The 26,554-nt window shown below is 42.4% G+C and overlaps 1 protein-coding gene across 4 annotated transcripts; it reads right to left on the bottom strand.

Moving 5' to 3' along the window:
- LOC127363479 (pecanex-like protein 3) lies at positions 1–25,811 on the bottom strand. Of its 4 annotated transcripts, none has more exons than XM_051399950.1 (36): positions 25,439–25,811; positions 24,021–24,505; positions 22,741–22,949; positions 22,531–22,636; positions 21,949–21,988; positions 21,383–21,478; positions 19,375–21,114; positions 17,178–17,307; positions 16,629–16,798; positions 16,055–16,112; positions 15,796–15,937; positions 15,485–15,642; positions 14,938–15,091; positions 12,753–12,785; positions 12,454–12,625; positions 12,208–12,318; positions 11,953–12,044; positions 11,706–11,815; positions 10,996–11,101; positions 10,808–10,900; positions 10,533–10,683; positions 9,853–9,997; positions 9,278–9,455; positions 8,839–8,947; positions 8,514–8,643; positions 8,339–8,397; positions 8,035–8,250; positions 7,203–7,456; positions 6,761–6,991; positions 6,224–6,327; positions 5,960–6,107; positions 5,637–5,867; positions 5,223–5,497; positions 4,976–5,145; positions 4,337–4,743; positions 1–3,222 (listed from the first exon to the last, which is right to left on the bottom strand). In XM_051399950.1, the coding sequence occupies exons 2-36, from the start codon at positions 24,171–24,173 to the stop codon at positions 3,070–3,072; spliced, it is 6,834 nt and encodes a 2,277-aa protein (XP_051255910.1). In that variant the 5' UTR covers positions 24,174–24,505; positions 25,439–25,811; the 3' UTR covers positions 1–3,069. The 4 variants fall into 4 exon arrangements, with proteins under 4 accessions (XP_051255910.1, XP_051255909.1, XP_051255911.1 ...); XM_051399949.1 differs by having other exon boundaries at positions 25,480–25,811; XM_051399951.1 differs by having other exon boundaries at positions 9,278–9,452; positions 24,021–25,811.
- Positions 25,812–26,554: the final 743 nt, after the last annotated feature.

Raw genomic sequence — 26,554 nt, 5'->3', positions numbered from 1 at the left:
TGAAAACACTCACAACAGTTTATTTGCAAACAAAGACACAAAAACCTTTAATTTAAATAGGAGAAAGAAAAAAAAATCACATAAAAAACTGTACAGAACATTGAACATCGACTTAAAGTTCTTAAATAAAAGACCCCTCTCCCAAAAAAACTAAAATAATAAAAACGATAAACAAAGTGGGATGGTGTATGATACATTTTGTGCAAAAGAAGTTTTAATTGATTCTTCCCAAACTGCACGTTTCAATGTGAAGAGTGCCCCTCTCCACTCAGCTCTCCCCTCTGATGGGTAAACACAAGTCTCCCCCCCCCCAACCCTCAACATAGTGTCTTAAATGTAAAAGAACCCAAAATCCAATAATAATAAAATAGATTTATATTTTAAATATATATTTATATACGAAACATGCTGTACATAATTTCAGAGATTAAGAAATCCCTTTTTATTGACACCCAGGTCTGTCCGTGAACTTGTGCTTTCCTCACTCCCAGCAATGATAATAAAATAAAATAAAAAAAAAATTACTCCCTGTTGCTTTGGATACACGATGAATGAGAAAAGAAAAACAGAAAACAGCACTGATCAGAAAGTCTCTGTTTTTCCTGAGTCGAGGGAGTTACTAACGTGTTTCGAGAGGGATACTGACGCACTTTTCACCTGTCGTAGCTTCTTCACAGCCGAGACGGTACAGGAATCTCGTGGCTGCTAAAAAAGGGTTAAAACAAGTAAACGAAAGCTTTATAAAAGGTGTGTCCCTTGTTCAGATGTTGGCGGGAGCTGAAAGTTGGGGGAGGAAAAAAAAAAAAAAAAGGTCCGCAGAGAAGAAGTAATTCAACAAATATATGTGGATTTAACAGCATGCAGAGTGCAGAACATATCTGAACCCAGAGAGAAGAAACACTGTAAAGGGGTCAGATTTTATAATGTCAGTGTGACTCCAGTACTCAACCTGCCTCTTAAACTGTGACACTTTTTTTTTTTTATCCCCCTTTCAGTTTTCTCTCTTTGGCCGAAAAGTCTTCCCGCAGAAGAAGTCAATTTCTTTCCTGTTTTAGACCCTGAGAACGCTGGCCCCCTTTCAAGTTTCCTACAGGGGAACTCCGCTTCGGAGAGATTATTTAGTGAGAAAACTAGCACACGAGGCACTCTTCTGGCACGGCGATTAATTCTAGAGCACAGGGTTATTTCAGAAGCATTCAACCACTGTAGACGACTGGGGACACATTTGGGGCCGAATTTGGTCGGACTGCCAGCTCCTTTTTTTTTCATATTGCATGATGTACTTAAACCCTCAATCGGTGTTTCACAGTGGTGGAACAAAAAGAGTGCAAGAGTGGGAAAGAAACCATCTCAACGTGACTTCTCAGGAATACTTCCAGTTATGTTACACACTTTAAAAAACAAAAAAAACAAAAAAAACATTGGTGAGGTGATACGAATGTGATGACACCAAAGAAATTGAGGGAGGGGCTGGGGGGTGGAGGGGGGTTACAGTTGACAGAAGGCAGATTTCCAATTTCGATACATCAGCACACCATATTGACAAACCCCGTTAAAAGATATCTGTAAGACAATATTAATCAAATAAATATTCCACCTTTGCTTTCAGTATTTATTCAACTTTGTTTATTTCCAACTAAAACGCTGGATTTAACTGTTGTAGAAACAGCAGTAGTAGTAGTAGTGGGTATATTAGTAGTAGCAGGAGATGCAGAAGCAGTAGTATAGTAATGGGAGGCGCCATACTGCAGGCAAAGAAAACAGAGCTCCCCATACAAAGCAGCCTGGGTCCCTGCTATTGAGAAAGTCATGAGCTGAGTGGATCTGATCAGAGAGGGCGTCATTGATCTGTTATCCAAAGAAAACAAAACTCAGTGAACCTTAAAAACACTGAGGAACTTGTGATTCTTCAAGTAAAGTACAAAAAAAAAAAAAAAAAAAAAAAAAAAGACATTCCACTCATCAAATAATAATAAAAAAAAAGCCTTTAGTTTCTGACACTCCCAGTTTGTAGGTTTGTGATCAACACAATTTTCACAGATTGATCCTGATCCTTGGGCACCAGCTCTGTCCGAAGTCATCCCATATCTCCGTGTTGCTAGTCAGATTCAGGACTCGTGTCCAGGCCTAAATAGACTGTAAACTAGCGGTAAAAGCACCACATGTTGGCTGGGATGGAAGGGAGTTAATTATTTTTTCCCTGAAACTTGCTCCAAGACAGAACTGTTGAGTGTTGATGTTGTCAGGCACCTCTTTAGGAAATGGGCCAGAGGACAAAGATGAAAAATCTGATGGGATGTGTTTTCTCTTTTTTTCTTGTTGAATATGTATAATGTGCAGGGAAAAAGAAGTGGAGGCTCCTGAAATTGGTCAGTATGTACTGTTAAATATTGTTTGACACACGACTGTGAGTCCGGTGAGTATGGAAAAGAGGGAGAAAACAAAAGAAGGCTTATCATGGTTTCCACATATCCTTCACCTGCACATACAGCAACATACTTAATATCTCTTTTTTTTTAAATTTTTTTTTTTTAAATTGGTTATGCAAAAAACCTGCTGCTGCAGATGTCAAGTGAGAGAAAGTCAGAGGCATTCCTCTATTCTCCAGTATAGAAAAATAATCAATCCTCAAGCAAAATATCCCTTATAATTGCACTGGCCTTTCTGGCCTGTCACTACTGTTCCAACCTAAAGGTTGTCCATAGAAACACTGCGTGCCTTTGTCAGAAAAAAGGTAAGAATGAGTATATAACCAGGCCTCATAAAAGCTGACTTTGGAACAAACAGATTGGCTGAAATCATTTCATGACCTGACGTGCATCCGCTCAGCATGCTATCAGATGTTGAACTCCTTTGGCTGAGAAGGAGAGGGGTGATCTGTGTGTGTGTGACTGAATCTATCCAGTATTGCAGTGGGCCACTGGAGGATTTACAAATCGCGGTTGCGCCGGCTTAAAACGAGGGTTGATGGAATGAGTCCCGAAGGCTGGAATGAGTCTGGTCTGGGCGGGCCAGGCCGCGGTGTGCTTTCACTGCAGAGAATGTCACTCGGGAACTCCCAGTGCAGACTCAGCGCAGGTGCTCAAGTAAAGGCAGCTCTGTGGATTCCTCTCGGGGGGTGGGGGGGTCGCCTGCAGTCAGCAGGGTTGGATCCATCGTCTGAGTGGCTCCCAGAGGATCTTGTGTCAGACTGGTCTCTTGCATGGGTACAGGAGGAGTAGGCTGTAAAAGATAAGAGACATATTTTTATTTTATTTTTTAAACTTCATTCAGGGAAATCTGCACTGCCATTAAAATGTATGACTAATAATGTTCCAGAACTGAGATTTAGCACCAACATGTCTCTGCTGATCAAACGGGCAGAGAAAAGCCACTTAATGTTGCTTCAAAAAACCTAAATGATCACACAAAATGCTGCAGCATGCAGCAATGTCAGGGTCCAAACAAAATCAAATGAAGTCAAGTTAGTTCACACACATACAGCGAGAACTCGTCGACCCACTGAGCAATTCTGATCATAGCTCAACAAAGCATTGCTAAGTTCTGGCTCACTTCCTGTTAGTGTTTCTCAACTGCAGGAATGTATAAACTATTCACTCACAGCTAAAATAAACTGATACACAGTTTGAGTCATGAGCAAGTCAACTGCTGTAAATAAAGCATGCGATATGGATTCAGTAGGTGCGTAAGAAACTCCTAATTATGGTTACTGTCCAGCTCTAGTTTGTATTTAAAAGTGTTAGAAATCTGTTAATAACACCTAACATCCTAGCTGCTACTAATTATTATTTTCATCAGTGATGAATCTACCAATTACTTTCTCGATTACCTAATTAATCATCTGCTACATAAAATGTCAGCAGACAGGATAAAAGGCCCGTTAAAACTAATGTCTAGTTTAGTCCAAATATTCTGAAGAAGTTGGAACCTGACGGTTATAGTATCCTTTCTTTAAAGGACCAGTATGTAGGATTTAGTGGTGTCTGGCAGTGAAGTTGCCAATTTCAACTGAACACAACTCAGCCTTCAAAGCGTGCAGGAGAAATTACAGTGGTCCTATCTGGAGCTGTGGGCTACTGTAGAAACATGGCGGTTCAACGAGCTGCTCCTTCTGATAAAAGATGTAGATAAAAACGGCTAGCAAATATGTCAAAGATTGTAAGATTTACAGGCCAAAATGTGAGCTGAACTTGGATTAATGATGGTCTTGGAGGAAAACTTGTACTGACCCCAAAATGAGTATCTGTATTTCTTGGATTAACCTCTTTAATGTTTGCTTTTCTTCTCTCTGAAGTTAAATTTGAGTGAACAGTAAACAAACTGGCAGCCTCCTCACCTGTGTGCGTATGGTCTGTACTGTTCCTCCATCCCCCTCCACTGCAGCCGGTCCGTTAAAGCCCTTCCTGCCTGAAAAACTCCACTTGCCGAAGTGGCTCTCGTAGTATATTCCGCTGCCCTGGCCAAGGCCAGCCCGCTGGCCCCCTCTGTGCCCCGAGTTCTCCAGGAGGCTCGCTGGGCAGAAACGCTCTGGTCCTGGCAGGGGAGGTGGGATCACAGAGCCACTAAAGGAGAGCTGGGAGCTGGACAACTGCTGGCCCAGGAGACCTTGGATGGAGGATGTACGCTGTAGTGATGTAAGCAGACCTGCCTCCATCCTGCCCTCTGACTGGCTGAGCAGAGCTAATGGGAGAGGTTGGGGGTGGTGAGGCCAGTTCTGGGTTGGACCTACGGGGTTGTCTGTACCTGAAATGCAAAACAAGTCATTTCATTCAGTGATTTTTACTCTATTAAAATGATCTAAATAACAAATACTTGCAATACCGCCATGCAAAGAAGTGAATTGGTTCTAAATCATTCAAATTTACACCATCTCAGTGGTTTCAGGTTATCATCTCCCCCAGCATACAACGTCCTATGGCTGATTGTGGTTGAGCAGACAGTACCGCAGGCTGAGGGAAGCAGTTTCAGATCTTACCCAAAGAGGGCTGGATAGTGGTGATGTGTGGCTGGGGAAGGCCGGAGGCTGGTGTACTCTGGGTTGTGTGAACGGCTGGATTGGTGGAGATGGAAGTCGAGCCGCCACCGCAGTCTGAGTCCTCTATGTTTCCACCGCTGTTACAGCCAGCGCCACAACCCTTCTGTAACCTGCAGAGAGACATACAGTGAGTTCAGACATTCAGACTGTACGTGCCTATTAATCACACAAAGCTTAGACCACGTACCTGTCCCAGCTGCTGATGAGCCAGGTGTAAATGTTGTGTGGGCTGACGGGTCCTCCCCATACAGACCGGAGCTGGCTGTGCCCCCCAGCGTATGATGTGGTGAGGGGGGACACGTATATGGGGTAGCCAATGGGCTGGTCGCACGAGGAGTTGATCATATTCCTCAGGGCTTGTTTGGCATTTTGAATGCTGCCACGCTCTGGGTTACGATTGCGCAGGAAAACCAGCTCCTGCTGTTGCCCCGCCCACAGCCCACGCACACACTCTCTGTTCACCTGTAGGGGGCAGCACAAAGGTGGATTAAATATCAACAGCACAACCCTTGCTGGTTCAGGGTGGAAAAAGCATCATGTACATCAACTATATATGTATATATACACAAGACGCTAAGAAATAAACGGGAGGAGCTGTGACCTTGATGACTCTGAAGCTGAGGAACCTCTTGTTAAGCATGATAATCTTGTACTCGTCGCTGCCGTCATCCATGATGTGGCGCAGTGCCAACAGCGAAGGCATGTTTGCTAGAATGGCGCTGCGCCACACGGGGTCACCCTCGTGAGATATCAGCATCTTCTCCTCGTTGGCAGTGATGGCGTCGTACAGAACCATGGGATCCTCATACTCATCCGGAGATGTAAAGTGGTCCTGGAAGGAATATAGATTACAGGTTTGGTCTCAGTTAAGTGATATGTGTCATTGTTCTGAGGCGAGTCTTCGTCTTCTGTTAGAAATGCTACCTGATGCAGTTTGAGGGACATCCGCACTCCTGGTGCCACGACTCGATTCAGCAGGTCCATATCTGCAAACACCCATTCGTCCCTGGGAGACGTGATGCGAAAGTCTCCCTTGAAGAGTGCATGGAGGCCATAGAGAAAGGGCTCCAAACTGTCAAACAGACAAACAGCAATCAATAACACATACTGCAAGCACATATATGTGTGGTGACGGGTGGTATTAGATGCAGTTGTATTGTAAATTGGAGTACGGTCTGGTGGTGTTACCTTGCAGACATGCTGTGGGAGGCAGTGCCCAGAGCTCTTCTCCCCAGGATACACAGCCCAAAACAGAGGTTGACAAGAGGGGAATCTCTTTCACAAGTCACCGGCTGCACAATACAGAAGTTAAAATTGATGCATAATAATAAAAAGATAATGATAATAATAATAATAATAATAATAATAATAATGATAATTATAATAATAATACACAGTTTGGTTCTATACTACTATTACTACTCAATATGGATATTGTTGTTTTATTTTTCTACATAATAAAGAGACATGAAGCATGAAAATGGTACAAGCTGTCATATTAGTAGAGCCGAAAATTGTAACATATCCAGACAAAACAAGCGGTCTTGTTTTAGTAAAGTTTCATCACCAGATGTAGAGAAAATGCATCACTTCTCTCCTCAACGTTTTATCTATACCACCTTTCTCATTTCAGTTTCAAATGGTTAGCTAGCAGAAAGAAAAAAAAAGACAAGAAAATGTCAGATCCCTGCGGGATTCTAGTCTAAATGTTGTGGAGAGTCTAACCGTTTGACGCCTGCTGTTGCAATACTGAATCCAGTCCAGGTAAACCATGCAGAATGAGGACAGGGTAATGCCAGAGGCCCTGTGGTCGTAGTCCTCGTCGATGTTCAGGTTGAAGGTGGGGTCGCTGTCTACATAGTTGGGCCCGAGACAAGGCCGTAGAGCTTCCTGAATCGTCTCATTCGTCAGCCACTCTTCCAGCTTAGACGATCGACTCACATAGTAGATGATGCTCTGCCAGAGGAAACAAACACATAAGCCAAACTATCCAACCAGGAAGCTTTTAACATCAATAGCACAGACATTTGTAGATAAACCGAAAACTCAGCTTATCAAATACAATCTCCAGAAGCTAAAAAAGAAGCATGTCACCATGTCAAGTGTTAGCAAAAGCATTGTATAAGAACACAAGGCAAAAGAGAACTCCTTTGATCCAACAGCTTACCTTCACATAGTACGTGATGAGGATCTTGCGCAGGTCGAACACTTGCAACATAGAGGCTGCATTGTTGTCGCTGATGCTGTAGCCCTCCAGCACGTACTTGGTAGCGGCCACCTCCCAGGCCAGCCAGCGCTGTCCAAAGGCAGCATTGAATGACAACATGTGGGGGAGGTGACCGGGTTCACAGCAACAGCAGCCCTCGTCCTCTTCTACCCCCTCTGTGATGGCCTCTACCTCCCTCTGCTGACAGTAGGTACCTGGACAGATGTGAAGCAGATGAGGATCAGAGCAGCAAAGAGCATTCACGTGTATAGTTGACAATCTGTGGCACATTAGGCAAAGTAAACATCAATTTAAAAGAATTTTCATTTTATTGGACTAAATATGAGACTACAAGTATAGACATCCTCTGTGTGTACCACTGTGTATTCACTGATTTTAAGTTAATTCCGACTTTATAAATTTAGATAACTCCCTGCTTTAGTAAGTAAGTGACAACCTCTTTAGAGAGTGATGCACAACATCTTTTATAGTTGTGAATAACCCTAAAATAGACTTGCAATCTTGAAACTGATCTTATTATCAGAAGAATAAAAATAGACCATAAGCACTGGCAGAAAAAGTAATACTAAAAATGAATAAATATGGGTGCCGATAAGCAGTACAAGGATGTAAGCTGCTACGTTGTACATGAATAGTATCGACTGAGATATCATTGAGAACGCTTGACAGATACCCAGGTGACACGTTTAAAACAGCAGGTAAACAACTTTAAAACTCAGCTCAGTCTACAAGCTACAAACACTGTCAGCCCCCATTGACCCCCACTGCTGACCTCTGAACTCTAGACCCCTCAGCTGGAAGGTGACCAGGCCATTGCCGATCTCGATGATGTGCACCAGAGCGTTGAGGTAGTCCGAGGCGAGGATGAAGCAGTCGCCTGTGGTGTAGGTGCCCCAGCGGCCGAGCAGCAGGTCTCCACACAGGCTGTGCTGCAGGGAGCGCGTCAGGTGTTCATAGAAGATCGAATTTAGATTGTTGTCATCAGCACCTGTAAGAAAATAAAAGAAAATCAGGAAAAAAAAACCAAAACGAGTAGATAATTGTAGTGTAGTTGGTGAGAGACTGTTAGGGCATACCTGGGTTGCGGTCTAACTGAGTGGCAAGTCTGGTGTTGGAATGGTCGACGCGCTTGGTGCTGCAAACATGACAAACAAGTATCAGTACTGAATGTAAATGCTTTAGATTTAGACATTGTACAAATGTGAAATAACATTGGATATCATTTTTTTTTTTTTTTTTTAAACAACATACTTGTAGTCTCGTTCCCAGAATTTTACAGGTCTGGTGTACGAGGTGACAAACACAGCACTGCCTAGGACAGGATTGAGAGGTGTGGAGAAGATGGCAGAAAAGATGGCTTGGACAAAAAGCACAGCAGAGTCTGAAATAACACGAGTTAAGGACACAATAACAACATCTGTACAATAATGCAATTTAATACAACTACTGCAACAAAAAGTAGCTTATCATTTTCTATATTGTTATAGTGCGTGCTGTTGTTATATTAGATTGTATTTAAACAGTAAAGTGGACGCTACATTATCACTGACATTAAATCTAACAAACTGAAGGATACGGGGCACGGCGAAGGGTTGAGCGAAGGCGTGGAAGGCTGAGCCCCAGGTGATCTGCCAGGGGGCAATGTAAGTCAACACAAAGCGAAGCTTGTACAGCAAGTCCCACATCTGAGAATTCAAAGGACAAATACATTAAAAAACATATCACCATCTGTATTTATATGATTACACAGACACGATACTGTTGATACGACAGATGCCCAATGTTGGGTGTGGTTACAGGAGCACACTTGACCACACCCAACCACATCTTTCTTTCAGCCAGAGAGGGCAGTGAAACTCTTCCTTTCATCCTGGTGTTAAGTTGCTCTTTTACATTAAGCTGTCAATATGTGCACAATAAACTGCAACTAGAGTAGAATAAAACTTAAATATTTATTTTTGTATTCTTAATTATTTGTAATCAAAATCATGAGATGACAGGGCGTGCGTCCTAACCTTGCTGAAGAGAATGGACATGAAGTAGTAGTCGATTAAGAAGGTCTCTGAGAAGTGTGGGTAGTCAAAGTGGAAGAAGAGCGCAGTGAAGCACAGCGTGACGTACTGCTGTGACGGGGCACAGAAGGACGAACGCAGCAACTTCATGCCAGCGACGGAGATAAAGAGAGCCCGGCTGCTAGACAGGAGAGAGATGGAGAGGAAATTTAGTGACACATACTGACACATATGGCTAAAATCACATAAATGATGACAGGAGATCCCCCAAACCCAGATGCAAGCAGCTGCCTGCGTGTCAGTTTAACTGAAAATGTCTTCATACACTATTACACAGACTTGTTGGTCTACTGAGTGAAGAGGGAAAAAAAAAAGGCAAATAACTCTGAGAATATATTTTATATATCTTGTGCTTCTGAGCACAACCGGCAGAAAGCAATTCACCTGGGGGTGGTTCAGCATGTCTATTAATTTTATGTTCTACGGTTTACAAGCACACATCCCTGGGGAGCAGAGATGGAGAAAAGAAGAATGTATGGATGGGAAAAAATTTGAAGACAGAATGGGGCGAAGCTTACTAGATGTCCAGATCTTTATGGTTCTGGCCTACAGTTCGAGCTTCTGTCGTGAGGGAGTTAAGAACCACAGCTGGGTAGATGAAATATTTCTCCACGCACTGAAGCCACGCATACAGCTTCTCAAACCACATCAACTGAGCAGCATCTGGGACAAACAGAAAGAAAAACCATCTTAAACACCTGTAAAAGAAATCCACAGTCCAATCTATCCCGATGTTCCCCTTAAAGCTTTTCAATGACAATGATTTAAATTATCTAAACTCAAAGTTGTTTCTGACACCCCTAGCTGTTATCAAATACTGTAATTGGATCTGCTCAAGACGACATATGATGATTGGAAGGAAGGTGTACAGGAGGATGCAGGCTGCACTATCATGTATGCAGTGTGAAATTATTTTACACCGACAAATATGTCTTGAGATAAAATAAAGCTCCATTTTGATTCTTGATATCAGTGATATTTGAAATATGAAGCTAATTGTATAAAAATAATAACAGGTTGATGCTGTTCTCTCTAAAGGTTAAATATCTTTCTCAAGAGCACTTCAAATAGTCTTACTGTTGAACATGCACTCCATGCATTCCAGTTGTTCATATAGTAGGTTTTTCTTACGATTTTAAGATACTTCCACATGCATGCTTCTGTGAACAAGGATGAAAGAGCAAACACACACACTCACCTCGGACCTCAAACTGGCTGTACTCTCTGGAGCGCAGCACAGGGTGAGCCAGGCAGAACCATGGCAGCTGCTTGCGAAGCTGAGGCAGGAGATAGTGTGTAATGAAGCCTACAACTCCGGCCAGGATGTACAAGACAAAGCTAAGAGCAGGCTGTAGATCAAGAGAATAAAAAAGGGGGAAAAAAACAGCATGAAAAAAATCTGTAGACATTTTTTCTAATAAAATCCTCTGTGAAATATGTTGTAAGAACAGGATAAACTCTGCTCAAACTAACTTGAAGAGCGATGAAAACTGTGCTGGCACTGATGGCGAAGGTAATGACAGCCATGAGGGGACACATGACGAGGTCTGAATGAAGGATCTCTTTCTACAAAGAGAAAGTACAAGACTTTAAAATCACTGAAACCCTGAAATCAAAAGTGAAACTGCAGTCTGTGCAGGGAAGCGAGCGGTCATCCTCACCACAGAGTTACGCAGCTTCTCGGGAAGAGGGTCCTTGATCTCCACAGGGGGTTCTTCTGGTGTTCGGTTCTCCAACTCTGGGAATAACTTAGACCGGACCAGTGACCTGATGTAAGTGGTAAAACGCACAAAGGGAACCATGAGAACTACAACAAAAAGCTGAAGTGTAATACCAAAGTCTACACGGGCTAAACATCGTGAAATTGGCTTGTCAGCAGCAGAAACAGTCCTTCATCAGCGTCTACACAGGATGCATACAGGCACACTTCTGTGTGTAGGTCAGTCACATTTTGGCAGCGCTCTGAGCCCATTACATAATCACTGTAGTTACACACTTAAACGGAAGAAAATAGACTTAAAGTCTAAAATTATGCTTCAGGTTGCAGTGACAAGCATAAAGTGCAAGTAAAACATGACCCATTACACAGCATATATAGACAGATTTATTGGTTAAAATAGTTGTTTCCACAAACTTGGCTGAAACGTCTCCTATGTATACAACATAAAATTAAAACAGGTTTGACACTAAATATTAGACTTTTGATCAGACTTGTTTTGCAGTGTTTTAAAAACATATATACTGCCTTTCATGTTTGGGCTTGTAGCTTCTTAAGGGCTACATGTCACTGTTAATCTACCATGGATGTAAAAACAGGATTTTCAATGATATCTAAGGTCATTAATGACAATGTGAAACACAAAATACTGACCACAGGATGGTGGGATCGCTGCTTTGGCGGCTGAGGTGGTAGGATAAGGCCAGGAGTAGGCCACAAAACACAGAGAATAGTACTGGCACATGGGCATCCCCCCACGGTGCCTAATGTAAAAAAAACAAAAAACACAATATTAAATTAATGATTGTCCACATTGATTCCTACTCTGATTAGAATCTCTGAAACAGAAATACTATGAAAAGATCTCTACTTTCATGTAGAGCATCTCTGTTCCACTTACACTGATAGCACCGAGGCAAAATCCATACAGCAGCGCAGCCACAAACATGCTGCGTATGAGACTGAACAGAGATGAGAGGGGGCTGGTAGTGGCTGAGGAAAAAAAGAGACACAGACAGAAGATTAGGAGGAACCTAAATGCAAATGATCGAGTGCAGTTCTAAACAGTTTAAAAGATGCTTTAAGTCTTGACTAATTTCCTCATTTCCAGACAAGGTGTTACTTCATCATCCTGTCTGTGTAGACATGTTCTTACCAGTTCCACCAAAAATGTGCATGTCAATCTGCTCCAGCAGACACATCACAAAAGTATTGACCTGAGGTAGCAACCCAAACAGGAAAATAACCGGGAAACACAAGGCAAACACTGTGGGACAAAAGAGAAAGCTAAATTAGCACTCTATCAAATATAAACATTGCTGAAGTGTTAACAATGTTAATGGAGCGATGACCTGAACATATACTACAACGCTGATGTGAAGAGTTATGTATAAAAACACACCAATGAGCATATCCCTGACACAAAGCAGGAAGTGTGCAGAGAAGAAGGTGACACCATAGAGGGAGAAGGGTTGCAGGCTGCCAGAGCGCCCAGATAGGTCAAAGATCCAGATCATCACACAGCACAAGCAGAAGTAGACCGGCCGACTGTACACAATGATCCAGTTATGGCCCTGTTGAATAACAGGCAAAAATTACAATTACATGACAATGACAAGGTGAAATTCCTTGTTTTAGTTTGTGCTTTGGGGACTTTTTAGCATATAAAAAAAAAAAAAAAAAGGTGAAACCGGTACTCACATGCATGGGAGACGCTGCATCTGGTTGTACACTCTGAAAACAAAGAGGGAGGGAATTTAGGTTTCATAGGTTCTACATATATTTCACATTACAAAAAACAGAAGCAACACTTAAGTGTCTTATGGCATACGTCCTTTAACACTAATTTTAGAATTGAGCAGAACTGTTCATTTTGAAGGCGGTGACATGGTTTGATTAATTGCTCGAATTGGATTTCTGGCATGTCTTAAATGTTGGTAATCTGTAGTTTAAGTAGGTGTGATGAAAATTACACACAACTTCACAGCAAAAAAGACAAATCACACAGTTTTCTGACTAATGGTGCTCTGATCAGGGTCAGTGGATGAATGTGTGAGTGTGGTGTAGTGTTAAAGCGGTCGGAACACTAGAAAGTAGGGATGGGCCCGATCCGATCCAGTATCGGTATCGGGACCGATACCAGCGTAATTCACGTATCGGAACTTCCCGATCCAACCTGCGCAGATTTCCGATATCCATGAGCCATATCTGCGCTTTAACGTTGTCTGCTGAAATAACTCCACAGGTGATTCTTGCCGGCCGGTCTGCTAGCTGGCTGCAAACTGTGGAATGGATTATCTGAACGGAGGTGCGGCTCAATGAGACACAGAGTTATGAGACATGCCCCCGCTCAGGAAATCCATTCAGCAGTTTGCAGCCAGCTAGCAGGATAGCATTGAGCAGCATTGTGGCTAGCCAACATGTCCGCTGTGTGGAAATACTTTACACTGGAAACACCGCAGAGCAAGACAGCAAAATGCAATGTTTGCAAAGCCGTAATCCAGAGACGCGGAAGCTCCCTCGCATCGTACGACACTACGAACGCAATCAAACCTTTTAAAAAAGCACCACACAAAACAGCACGGGGTGCGTGTGTGCGTGCGCGCGCGTAAGATGTTTACAGTTATTGCACTTTTCTTATATTTCAGGTAATTGACATTTTAAAACCTTGATTTGTTGATGCTACAAGAGCCAGTGTACTTGATTTGTGCTGTTCAGATGCACACTGTTTTATTGATAGAGTGTGTGTAAGATGTTTACACACACACACGTTTACACTTTTCTTATATTTCAAGCCTCAATTATTTGACATTTTGGGAATTTAATAAATATTGACATTACAATCAATTTGAAACCCTTACAGTTGCATATTTGTTTTCAGGATGGGATTTTTCCTGTTAACAGGATTTCCTGTTTTTCTGACTTCCTTTTCTGACCTTATACTTACCTCAAGTTGCCTTTTGGGACATACATGCATACAAACGTACATATCATACTTGCCTGTTGAGAGGAGTTAATTTCAGCCTCATATAAAACCAACAATAATGATAATAATAATATTAAAGCAAACACAGCTCTGGTATCGGAATAGTATCGGTATCGGCCAATATCCAAATTCAGGTATCGGGATTGGATTGGAAGTGAAAAAATGTGGATCGGTGCATCCCTATTAGAAAGGCGCTATATAGGTACAGTCCATTTACCAACTTATGTTTACATACACACACCGGATTTCCCCACCAAACCTCTCTCCATACACAGAGCTGCTCCTTTACTTTGTTTCACAGCAGCAGGTGAGTCGCACATTAATGAGGAGGCTTCTTAATGACGTTGCCTATCGAAAAGGAAAGTGTCGATTTACCTGCTCCGTACTTGTTAAACATCCACCAGATGACCTCTCTCTGTTTCTCTCCAAAATACTAAAACAAGTCCCTGGCTGTTAAAATAGCAGCAGCCTGTCCAAGTAAATCTATGTGTGTCAAAGGCTGAATAACTTTCCCGTGGAATAAAATAAATGGGTCAGCTGATTGGCCCTTACATCAGAGTTTATAGAGATTGCCGTTCAAACTTATTAAAGCCAATATCGGCTGATTACAATCGGTGACTGATCAATCGGAGCACCCTTACTTCTGACATCTTCACAGCCATCTGTGGGTCTATTTGTTTTGTTTTTTCCTGCAGCCATCTTTCTGGACTAAAACATTATTGTCACCGTCAATGGCCAAAACTAAATTAATTGGGAGTTCAGTGTGAGTACCCATATCATGACTGGCTGTACAGTGTAAGCACAGAAGTTGCATGTGTTGATCATGCAGATTACCGTACAGTCTCTGCCCATTTGTACTAGAAACAAGATCAATAATAAATAAATCCAGAGGTATGGTACCTTCAGTAAAGAGTACTGGCAGCTAGCAATGACCAGGCAGAACTGGAAGACCCAGATGTCCCTGAAAAAGCCCTGGAGCAGTAGAAGGAACCCCAAGAAGGCCACCAGACTGGCCAGCACCACAGCAAACACGTTCTCTCCCACACGGCGGTTTCTGGCAACAGAACGCAGACAAGTCAACATTTGGGCTTAACTTAACAATTATTACTGAGATAATTAACATTGAATGATGTCTACTGGAGATGTTTTAAACACACATTGATTAAAATAAGTAAATATTCTGTTGGGCATCAGACCCATGGTAATAAAGGGACAACATTTGTCATTCTGTCTGGATTTAGCAGCCAGAGAATGTGGTTTTACTTTAATACGCAAAACAGAAACAAACAAAAGGACAAGATTAACATAAGACTCAAGTGCACTGACATACATTACTCATTACATATTAGTAAATGATATTGAGGACAACCAGGTAGCAAATGCTTTACGGCCAAAGAGAGCATCTTTTTTTAGTAGATCTCTGCTTTACTCCAAGAGTCTGGCTTACCTGTCCAATAAGGCCAGAAGAGCCAATCGATCATATCGAACCCTCAGCCACTTCCCAGGCAACACCCAAAAGCGATAGTACTGTTTGGGTTTGGCTTTCTCCTCAATCATCAGAGTGTTTTCCTGGGATTCTTGTAGAGACTCGTGATCCAGATCAAACTACAGATGAGGTGAGAAATGAGTGATGAGTATAGGAGAAGCAACAACAAGGACAGTCTATGATAGTTTTGTCCGAAGCAGAGAGTTCTGACTAATTTACAAGACTTTCTACCTGGAATAATCTACCACATCAAACATCAAAAGTCTGCTAACCTCAGGCATTTCCAGAGGCACTCTGCGCACCTGCATGCCCTGTAAAACCACAGGTCTGGGCTGGAGCATGGACAGGACCGGTGCCCCTTCCTGGACCTCAGTGGAGGTGAAGCTTGAGGACTGGGACTGTCTCTCCCTTTCCCTGCAAGTGTGAAATTTTATGGCATTGATTTTAGTTTTAAGTCATGGCCTGCGAACAGTAAATGAACTCTTACAGCGCTGAAAATGGCAACCTGGTAATAAAAACTTGATAACTTACTGAACTGGATCTTCATAACCGCCTCCAGCAGGTCCAAATGTGTAGGACCTCTTCACTCCTGTTACACAACAGAAAGAAAACTGAAACTTTCAAAGGGTAATGACCCACGGTTACATTTGTAGAACTAACAAATGATACAGTTGAGTGTTTGTAATTTTCCCAACTTTTTCAATGTTATTTTTATTCCATAAACTCAAACAAATGTAGACTGAAAACCAGAGGTAACAGCTAGCCTATATCTGCCCTACGCAGACTCTGCTGGTTGCCTGGCAACCTCTTGGTAAAAACGAGATTCCAGGAAGTCACTGCACCCGGCCAAGAAATAGCTTTGCACACAACCCTCCATTAAACCTCAATTTGTTGTTTTTTTACACTTCATTTTTTGTATTACTCTTTGGACAGAGCCAGGCTAGTGTCTGGTCTTTAAGCTAAGCTAACCATCTCCTGTTTGTAGCTTTATATTTAAAAGACAGGCATGAGAGCGGTATCAATCTTCTCATTTAACGCTCAACGTGAAAGCGAATAAGCACATTTCCCAAAGTGCTGAACTATTCCTTCAACGCCACTGACTCACCACTCTCGTCGTAGAAATAGTGCACCGCCCCCTCTGATGTGTCGTCGAAGGTGGAGGCCTCATGGATGCCACTGCGGGGCAATAAGAGTGAGGAGGCAAACTGTAACGCTGAGGGAAGTGTGCGGGTCCGCGAATGGGAGGAGGTCCGAGCCCGCTGGAGGTCCTGAAGGCTACACGGACAAAAACGCAAAAACTGTGTTGAATAACATTGTCCAACATTAGCTTTGAGATTTATTTTTGGCAGTGTTAAGGCATCTGTCCTGCTGAGGCTGGCATGTTCCCTGAGTGTTCATTACAATGAATTAATGTTATTATGTTATGTAATTATTAATGCCTCCAAAACCTGCTGAGAATATTAACTGTACGAAAAATGGCCAGAAACATATCCCCTAAAATACAGCAGCAATTTTAATCAGGCTTATTATTTCTTACACCCATCATACTGTAAACTTGCCGATAGCTTTGACTAATGCACATCTGGTAAATAAAGGCACAGCTGAGGCAAGGCATCAGCTATAACAGTCACTCGGCTCTGCTTAGTCCACTAACCTGGGAGGGGATCCCATGGTGGATGGGGGCGGTGTAGGGTTGCTCCCAGCATTGTGTCTCCTGCGGATGGCCTGGGTCCTCTTAACATTGCTGACTGAGTCGTGTTTGCCCCCATCCTCTGGAGCCATGGCTAGAGAAGGGTTATCAATTACAATGACACAACAGGTTACATTACAGTGTCAATGTACACGATACAAGGCACCACTTGCAGAAAAGAAAAGCATTTACATTTATCCAGGACTCCCCACTGACTCAATGTTAACAGCAAGTATATGGCTAAATGACACATTAATGTTGCTGGTCAACTGCATTGTAAAAGAACCAGCTAGGTTAATGCTTACCTCAAATAATTAGGAGGTTATGGTTTACGGCTATGAGATTCGTCTGTTAACTTTACACTGTGTGCTATATTTGTGTGTTACCATGGCAACCTATAACCAGAGGCTTTGTTGTTCTAAGGTTGTCATTTTATTTTGGATTCATTATTTGTTTCAATGACCTTTTTTATTTGCTTTAATCTGTAATATTTTCTCAACTGTCAGAAAATAACTTCAAATAAACCTTTGAAAGTCAAGATATTTTAGTTTGGTATTATTATTACCAGCACAACAACAAATAGAGGCATAAAGTCAATTTGTTCAACAACAAACAAATGTTCCACAACCACGTTTGGTGGTTAGGCATTGGATATCAAAGCTTTGAACTCTATATTATGAAAAGCAAAGAATACTGTTCATATGATATTAAATGTAATGTGTATTCTGTCTGTCAGGTTTTTAAGACAGGGTTATTGCTTATTAAAGCAATGGCACTTGTAGCAACTCTTGAACCACATACTGACCTAATACTGACTTAATACTGTCAGACACCAGTCACAAGAGGTCAAGGAAACACAACTTCCTTCATGATGCCTTCCTTAGATCACTACTTTGTAGGGTTCAAACACTGTACAAGCCCTTAGGTGGCCTGGTTGTGTTACTCCTGCCTCCAGATCAGTAGTAAGGCCATGGCAATAGAGAAAAGATGTTTTTAAATTCACATTAATTCCAGTATCTGTAACACAGCAAACCTTCCTGCTCAGCCCCAGTGTTTAGCAAGGGAACACCCAAAAGTCGGCCAAAGACAGCATAGCTCTTGAGGTTGTCACCATTTCAACTTTTTTTGTTTATGCAGTAAAGTGTTATTGTGGCTTCTAGCCTTCAACTACACAGCTGGGTGTAATAAAAAAGATGTTTGGTTTTTCTGGCATTTTGCATCAAATTGACTGATAATGACAACAATCTCCAGGCCACTGGATGTGTTGACTGGTTTCTACTACTCCGACAAAAAGTCTCCAAAAGCATGCATGCAAGTAGCTGGAGAGCTCCTTTCCCTAATCTTAAAATCTGCTTCCCATTTATTTCATGGTTTGTAGACTACAAGGATGAGTCACAAATATGGAAGTTAGCAATGATTTTATGGTCCATCAACACTGTCAGTCAAATGTTTACTTTCACATCAGTGACTCAAATTAGCCCTAAAAAGGATAGTGATGCTAAACACACAAATAACTAAAAGTTGTTCAGAGTCAATTACATACAATGTGAGTTTTGTTTATACCTTCAGTAAATATGATCTTTCTTTAGTTGCCAGCACATGTCTTGTGTTACATTTCAACTAAAACTAAATTAAATTAAAACTTTTCAGTTTTAAAGTTGAACTTAATGTTCTTCCTTTTATGTGATTTTGTCAATTTCAACAAGATATATAATCACCATTTAATCAAATTTTCCACAATAATGATGATATTCTACACGGTATAATAGAAACTTAGACCAGTGCAATTCAGAAAGTTCTCAACTAAAACCTGAAGTGGCTATAGTAAACTCTTTTTGGCTAATCATAATATGGCAAAAGTACTTTCTTTGGTATTAACCTTTGCTGCATGTCATGCCCTTTCTTGTCTCTCTTCAGCTTGTCACTACCGAATACAGGCACCTTGCCCAATACCATACTGTATTATAGTCTATAAATAATTTACAGTCCTTTGGGACTCCCGAAGCTAGTTACTTTTCTTAATTTGCTCTGCTGGATACTCCAAAACAATACTGAAAACGCTGCTCTATCCCAGAATTCTGCCTTCACTTGCACCAAAAACTGGTCATTTAACAAAAATACACACATTCTGCAAACCATTTATTAGGTTACACCAACTCACCTCCTCCCACAGCTCCCTCTTCAACCAGCTCTTCTGCCCTCCAGCCCATCTGGTTGCCAGTCCAAGAGCCTCCAAGAGAATCCAGCCGATGATGATGAGCTCCAGGGAAGCCGTCAGTATGGATAGTGCGGGCTTCCAGATCAGACTTCGAGATGGTGAGAGTGCGAGGTGCTGGGGTGGAGGTGGAGGGCATTGTAAGCAGAGTAGAAGGCAGGGCCGCTGTGTTGTTCTGGCCTCCACCTGCACCATCCATACTGAGCACTCTTGCATGAGTCTTAGCACTTGCAGTGCTAGAAGAGCGCTGAGCGGCACGAGAATGCGAGGGTCCAGCAGTTTCAGGTAAATCCCCTTCCCTTGGAGTGGGCAGTTGAGCAGCAGGGGGGGATGTAATGCCAGTGTTAGCGAGGTCCGGGGAGTAGCAGGAGGTAGAGGAACTCGAGTCATCATCATCGTCATCATCGTCTGAGCTGTAGCGCCGCTGAGAGCCCAGACTAGAACCAGCGCTCATGTCACTGCCATCGTCCTCGTCGCTGGAATCCTCAAACAAACTTTCACTGTAAGCCTTGGCGCCCAGTCGGTTGCGCACTGGGATGTAATCTCTGTGTTGTCTATGATTGTGGTGACGCCTATAAGAGCCACAGTCAAAACTACTGCTTCCTGCTCCAGCTCGCCTTCGTGGAGCTTTCCTTCGGCCTGGCCTATGACCCACACTACTTCCGCTGGCCCGCAGCAGCTTTAAGTCTTTGGGGCGCACAACCTGCTGGGCTTGCAGAGCAGGCTGGTCAGGCAGTAAAAAGGGGGTAGAGGATATGGGCAAAGCAGGCTCAGAACACACTAAACCCAGGGCCAGCCCTGAGGGCACTGAATTTGCCTGCCGAGGTGGGGGTAGAGGAGGAATTGGGACATTTCTGTCTAAATCACAAACCTCTGAGTGCCCACTACTTGAAGGGGAAGAGTTCTGGAGAGGAGGGGGCTGTGCAATATCACAGAGTACAGGGGGCAAATCCTCTCCTTCAACAAGTGTCCTGTCTAGCCCCTGGCTGAGGGAGAATTCTTTGGAAGGGGAACGGAGTAGCACACTATCTGACAGGTTGTCAGTATCACTGCCACCCTGTCCTGCTGGATCGTCTGCGTGCACAGGGAGGTGGGAGCCTATCGCTGGTGCTGAGGCAGAAGCCTGTCCATCTGCAGGCCGTGGCTGGCTGAACGAAGGACTTTCCAACTGCGTGGAATCCGTTTTTTCACTGCGGTAACTGCTAACAGTGCTTAGCGTCTCGCGGTCTGTGGTGCCTCCACCTGCACTAAAACAACTGTCTGTGGATCCGGCAGCTAGTGCTACCCCGCTGCGGCTGCCTGGGTGCTCAGTCCCAGGTGCAAACGCCACAGGGTCAAGGCCCAAACCCAGGAGATTTTCACTCAGCTCCTCACTTAAGCTGCTCTTTATAAGAGGGCTAAGGGGAGTATCCCCCAGGCTCCCAGATTCAGCAGAGGGGCCAAGGGGAGAATAAGCCCCCAACCCATTGTCCTCAGGACTCTGTTGAGACAGTTTTTCTGGTAACTCCTCCACTTCCTGCAACTGTTCTTTCTCGCCTCCATCTTCTTGACTGGAAGGTGAAGGGGGAATAGACAAGCAGTCTCCAGGTTCTCCAAATCCAGCGGACACTCCAGATATTCCCATAAAACCAGGGAAATCCCCTCCCAGAGCAGCAGCAATGCAAGACTGGACCACACTGGGAGCCCCTGTAGAGTAAGGCAGACCGAAATAAGATTGAGATGCACCTTGGAATGAATCCAGCTTTTTAAAATTCCTTTATTATAAATGTGGATGCGTGCACTACACTTCATCCTGATGGACAGCATTAAGAGCTATGCCTACAAGGAATGTGCACAGTGTTGGCCTGCTTAAAGCCTGGGCTCCTGAGCATGACTTGTTTCCATACAGGCAGCATTAGACTGCATTTAGTATGTATGATGCTCGTTTCTAATCATTAAATAGTAGCAGACTTACTAATGGTGTCCTGGGAACTCTGGCGTAGGATCTCGCGGTGAGCGGACGTAACAATGATGTTATTGCTTCCTTGTTCCCGCATTAGCTCTTTGATATCTGAAGTAGAAAGGGAAAAAAAAGTCACTCAAAAAGCAACAGTACATATTAAACACAGGCTAAACTCACGGTGATCTGGTGCATACATTTAATTGTACAAGGACCGTGTACGGAAAGTACAGACGTAGAAAAACAAAGAAACGTCAAACTACGACCTTTTTTTTGTCCCTTGGCTGCTGCCACTAGCTAGTTACTGGTCCTATTAGTTGAGAGTGAGTTTTTGGCAAGTTAATTTGTAAGTCAGCCAGTATTTGTTTTTGTGAGGTTGGAAGTTGCTTATTGCGTGTAAGACTTGTGTGATGTTACACTGTGTTGAAATAAGTGAACTACATGTTCAGGCTCCTTGCTGCTGTTAAAATCTATGCATTTAAATAATTCAATTAATATCATAAACGTGTGACGACTAGTCTAAATCTTTAGTCGGGGCAGCCCTACTATGCAGCATGAAAACGAACAATTCAGATACTTACCCTTAGTGCCCCCTGTATCCTCCAGCTGGGGCAAGAACTCCTGAAGAATAAGGACAATTTAAAAAACAAACAAACAATACGCAGTTAGTGCATTAAAATGATCAACCCATATGAATATATATTAACCTCTTCCACTTCAGAGTTCATTTGAGTGTATCAGGACATAGAACATTATGATGAAAGTATATGATGGCCATTCCCACATTCAATTGTGTCAGCAATTTACTTTTTTTTTTTTTTTTTTACAGAGATTTGGTGCAAAATTTTACAATTTTGGACCACTACAAAATGTATAAAAAGTGACAGAAATTCCTCCAAAATACCATATTCAGACACCAACACCTTGAGGAATAGCAAAAAACAAATGAGATTTGATATCAAAAACTTTTGACATTTGGAGATTTCTGTAAGAATTGCATTTTTCATAGGTCTCTGGTTTGTGGTTGTGACAGGGGAAGTGACTGTTTGAGCCATACTTCATGTAGGAGAACAAAAGTTCAACATTTAATGACGAATAGAATAGGAGAAACGGTAGAGGGGGATGAAGGAAAGCACGCTACTATAAAATATGTTAGTCCTCACCGACACCTGGTTCAGTCCAAACAGAGAGTGCTGGGAGCTACAGCGCACCGGGGGTGTCGAGTTGACCTTCCGAAACACAGTCATCTCTACGCCAACATGACTATCCCTGTGAAGAAGTTACACATACAGAAAATTAAAAAGGATTTAGCATTTCACAGTATTGTGATTTCATATCTTTTCTCCAAAATGAGCCACAAAACATCTTCTTACCTGCGATGATTCCCATCATGGCCACCTGAACCTTCATCTCCGTCATCTGTCTTTGGGGCTTCAGTTGTGAGTGAGGCCTGCTTCTTCTCTACAATCTCCCCAAGATCGAACATAGTATGTAGCCGATAGTTCACCACCTTGATGGCTGTGAAAAAGACTGCCACCACAGCAGAGTACACGCCTGCTACCACCAAGCTAGGAGGAAGAGCCTTAGAGGGAGTGAAGAGACAATGACAGTAACTGAGAATAAATAGGAAAATGAGACAGTCCAGCTAAAGGAATGAGTAGCAGAAATTAATTAATAATGGCCGGCAAATTGTAAATCCCAATAAGGAAATATAACGATGTGTACTTATCATAAGGATGGCAAACTCCCACTGCTCATTTTTAAACAAGAGTACAGATGTGTGTACTATAAAATGATTGTTTACTTAAGACAGTAGAAATGATGTGTTCACTGCATTTAGACACACAACATTAGACATGAAATCTTAATTAATTTATTTATTAATACATTTTTTAGATTTGGTCATTCCTTCTTGCCACCATAGCAACTATGCAAAACAGTGCAGTAAACCGGACAACCACATGTGTTCATGCAGATTTCAAACAATTCCCCAGCTTTTCCATATTATTTAAAATACTTACTTGGAACTGAACTAGAAGGCAAATGTTATTACCCAGGCTGTCAGTTGTGAATGTATATAAGATCTTAGACTTCCTGGTCCCAATATGACCTACCTCACTTACTGCTGTTTAGCATCCTGTTGCACACATGATTAGAACGGATGATTAAAATTTACACTTTGATGCGTTCCCTTTCATTTTCACTTCAAGTGGCTGGGGATTTTCTTTTTAACTATCTGGTTGTCTGACAGCTTGTGTTGCTTGGCCCAATATTGGATTTGTACGGGCTGCTGCTGGCTCATATAAATTATTATTATTATTATTATTATATTAATAAAAATAATAATCAAGACTGTTAAAAAAGGTTTCCCTTTAAAAACCACCTGATTTTGCTAACGTTGCAGTATTTGAACAGCTCTTTTTTGAATGTTTGTGTACAATGTCATATAGTTTGAATTGTTAGAGACCTAAATATGAGGTAATGCTTTGGTTTTGCCTTCACCTAATGTGTGCAGCTGCCATGTCTGGTAAATAGAAGCAATTCTGCTGGATAACGTTTGTAAAATTGTTCATAAGGATGTATGCCTGAATTGAGCTTTTCCTTTGTTTATTTGGATAAACTGGTACTCAACCTCCTGTGAAAATGTGCTTACCATGTACAGCAGGAAGGGGAAGGCCAGGAGAAATATCCATAGGTAGAGGTGGAAGCAGTTGGAGAACGTGCTCTGATGGGGGTCCACATACCAGCCTCCTGTGAGTGAAGCCCACACACCCTGCCGCAATATTTGAAGAGCTTGGGAACCCATCTCCACCTTCAGGTTCAACCAAAAGCTGAAATTCTTCCTTCAAGGCTGTAGCTCAAAAAACGAGTTTTTTCGAGCCACAGTATCCTGTGTCTATGATGGCACTTCCATTGGAGATGGCAGGTTAACCAAGACTGTTTCATCAAGGACAATAGTTCTGTGTCTTGGATATGTATACTTCAGTTGAGGTCAAGAATCCTTGCATATTCCTGTGCCAGCATGGGCTCTCTCCTTGCACCGCCGTTGCCACGCTCTAACCTAATCCTTGTTGGGTTATCAGGAGAGTGACTTTTTGGCACATTGGTAACCCACTGAATGTATGAAAAAACATTCATCTGCAAGAAAGATCAAAACTGGTTTGTTTCCTTAAACGAAGCATCACTTTAAACATTACATTCAGAGGGAAAAGATCAACGCTAGGCAATTATCCATTCAGGAAATTATATGGGGAAAAAAATCACAAAATGAGTAGAAATGTTGCAGTAGAAATCTGTCAGATGTCCACATGCACACATCAGCTGTGGAGATAAGAACCTATTATAAGTATCTTTCTAGTTTGTTTTACTTTACTTCCTTAAATTCCACATGATTATGAAACTTTGTAGTTTCTTCTTGAGTTTCCTTCTTAACTCACATTAGATCACAATAACTTCCCCAGCTACTACGGTACAGTTGTAGAATATTTTTAACTGATCCCTAACAGCAAAAGTGAGAATAATTAAAGCTGACACTGGCACACACTGCAAGGATTAAAATCAGTCTGTTTGTCAGCACATGTAACTCCTAACCAAACCAAAGCAACAGGGAAGCTACATAACATAGCTCATATATTTTTCAGCTTTCAGACAAGGATGACAGAGCTTAAAAACTCCACATTTTCGCGTCCAGGCCAATGGTGCTCCAGCTAGATTAAGTTTTCTGATTGACATTAGCAAGCTAACAGAGCATTTAGCCTAGCTAACGAAGCTCTATGAGCATTTATGATCGATAAAATCCGACCTGTTCAACCACCGCCGCCTTTAATCACATCGCTGAATGTGAAACCATAATCGATAGCAGCGGTTCACGACTGCAAACAGCCGGACAAACGTTAAACCTCACTGCTAGTCACCGGCTAATGTTAGGCCGCATACATCAGCAGTTCAACCCGGGTACTGGCGTTAACGTCGGACTACAACTGACCCTCACCGCTACCCGTGAACCACAGTTGCTCGTCATTAGCTAGTGTTAGCGTAGGCTAGCTCGACAGATTTGACAATTGCGCTCACAGTGAAACGTTTTTCCACATTTGGATCCCAGCAGAGCTTACAGGTAGCATTAGCCGTCCAGCCTGCCTCATATCCTCCTTCCGCATCCAGTCCTTGTAAAATCTCAGAGCTTTCCTTCTCAGGATGCTAGCGAGCAAAGCCAGCCGCCAGGGTCCAAACTGTAGCTTCACTTTTTGTTGGCGGTGGCTAACTTATCATTGTTCTCTGAAAGTCCCTCATCCTCTCTGGCATTGAAGGCTGACGGACATGCAGCGGGTGTGGAGGTCCTCTCTCATGGTGACCGACAGCTGTCTCTTGGCATTATCGCTGCCTATCTTAAAATGTTTCCACAAGCTAGCCAACTGCCTGGGTAGCTCGCGCTAGCTAACAACTAGTTGACACACACGCACGCACGCACGCACGCACAGGGAGCGAGCGAGAGAGAGAGAGAGAGAGAGAGATTCACTGACGTCATGGGAAGGGTATTTTTCTTTTTTATTTCAAAATTATCAAAATATCACATCATCATATTAGTGATTGAATTTTCCTAGATTCCACCAGAGACTTTAGAGCTGTTGCATACAATAAATCAACATAAATAAAAACATATTTATACCATATCCATGCACCAGCAGTGGCTGGTTTTTATAAAGATATCATTCAGCTACAATAACCAGTGACTGCAGTCGTTTTATATAAATAAATAAATAATATAATATCTATGTAATATTGATTTGTTGTACTGTTGTCTGTTTCGGCTGCTCTTCTGTTTCACACAGAGACCTGGGAGGTTTTGGGAGTCCCTAAAAAACTAATGTAATCACCATGAGATACAGTAGCAGTAAGATGTCCACATGAGCCAGAATAAAGCCTAAGTATGCCTTCATCCTCCCCATTCTCTGTGGGTTCTGATACCTTTACACATGGGGTATAATAACATTTTTATATAATAAACAGTTTACATATTTGTTGTTGCTGTGTTCTGCTTATTTCTCTCCAAAGAAAAATGCAAACTTCTGAGGGCATGTACTACACATGTCTTGTGTAAGCAAGTCCAAATCTCCTCTCTGAGCTTTGGCAACTGAAAACCAGAGACACACAGACGAACAGAGACTCACATTTTAGTTCAAGCTCTCC

This window comes from Dicentrarchus labrax, unplaced genomic scaffold (assembly GCF_905237075.1).
Source record: "Dicentrarchus labrax unplaced genomic scaffold, dlabrax2021, whole genome shotgun sequence".
Taxonomy (NCBI): domain Eukaryota; kingdom Metazoa; phylum Chordata; class Actinopteri; family Moronidae; genus Dicentrarchus; species Dicentrarchus labrax.
Note: the sequence above shows the minus strand (reverse complement) of the source record. Positions and strands in the feature narration are given on the sequence as shown.

What these genes read in the sequence shown, in the direction of transcription:
- LOC127363479 (XM_051399950.1), bottom strand. Translation starts at nt 24,173, where the DNA reads ATGGGTTCCCAAGCTCTTCAAATATTGCGGCAGGGTGTGTGGGCTTCA. An exon ending in TGCCTCTGGAAATGCCTGAG is followed by an intron (nt 15,643 to 15,795) that starts GTTAGCAGACTT and finishes CCTCATCTGTAG; the next exon opens with TTTGATCTGGATCACGAGTC. An exon ending in GCCAGTACTCTTTACTGAAG is followed by an intron (nt 12,786 to 14,937) that starts GTACCATACCTC and finishes CTTTGTTTTCAG; the next exon opens with AGTGTACAACCAGATGCAGC.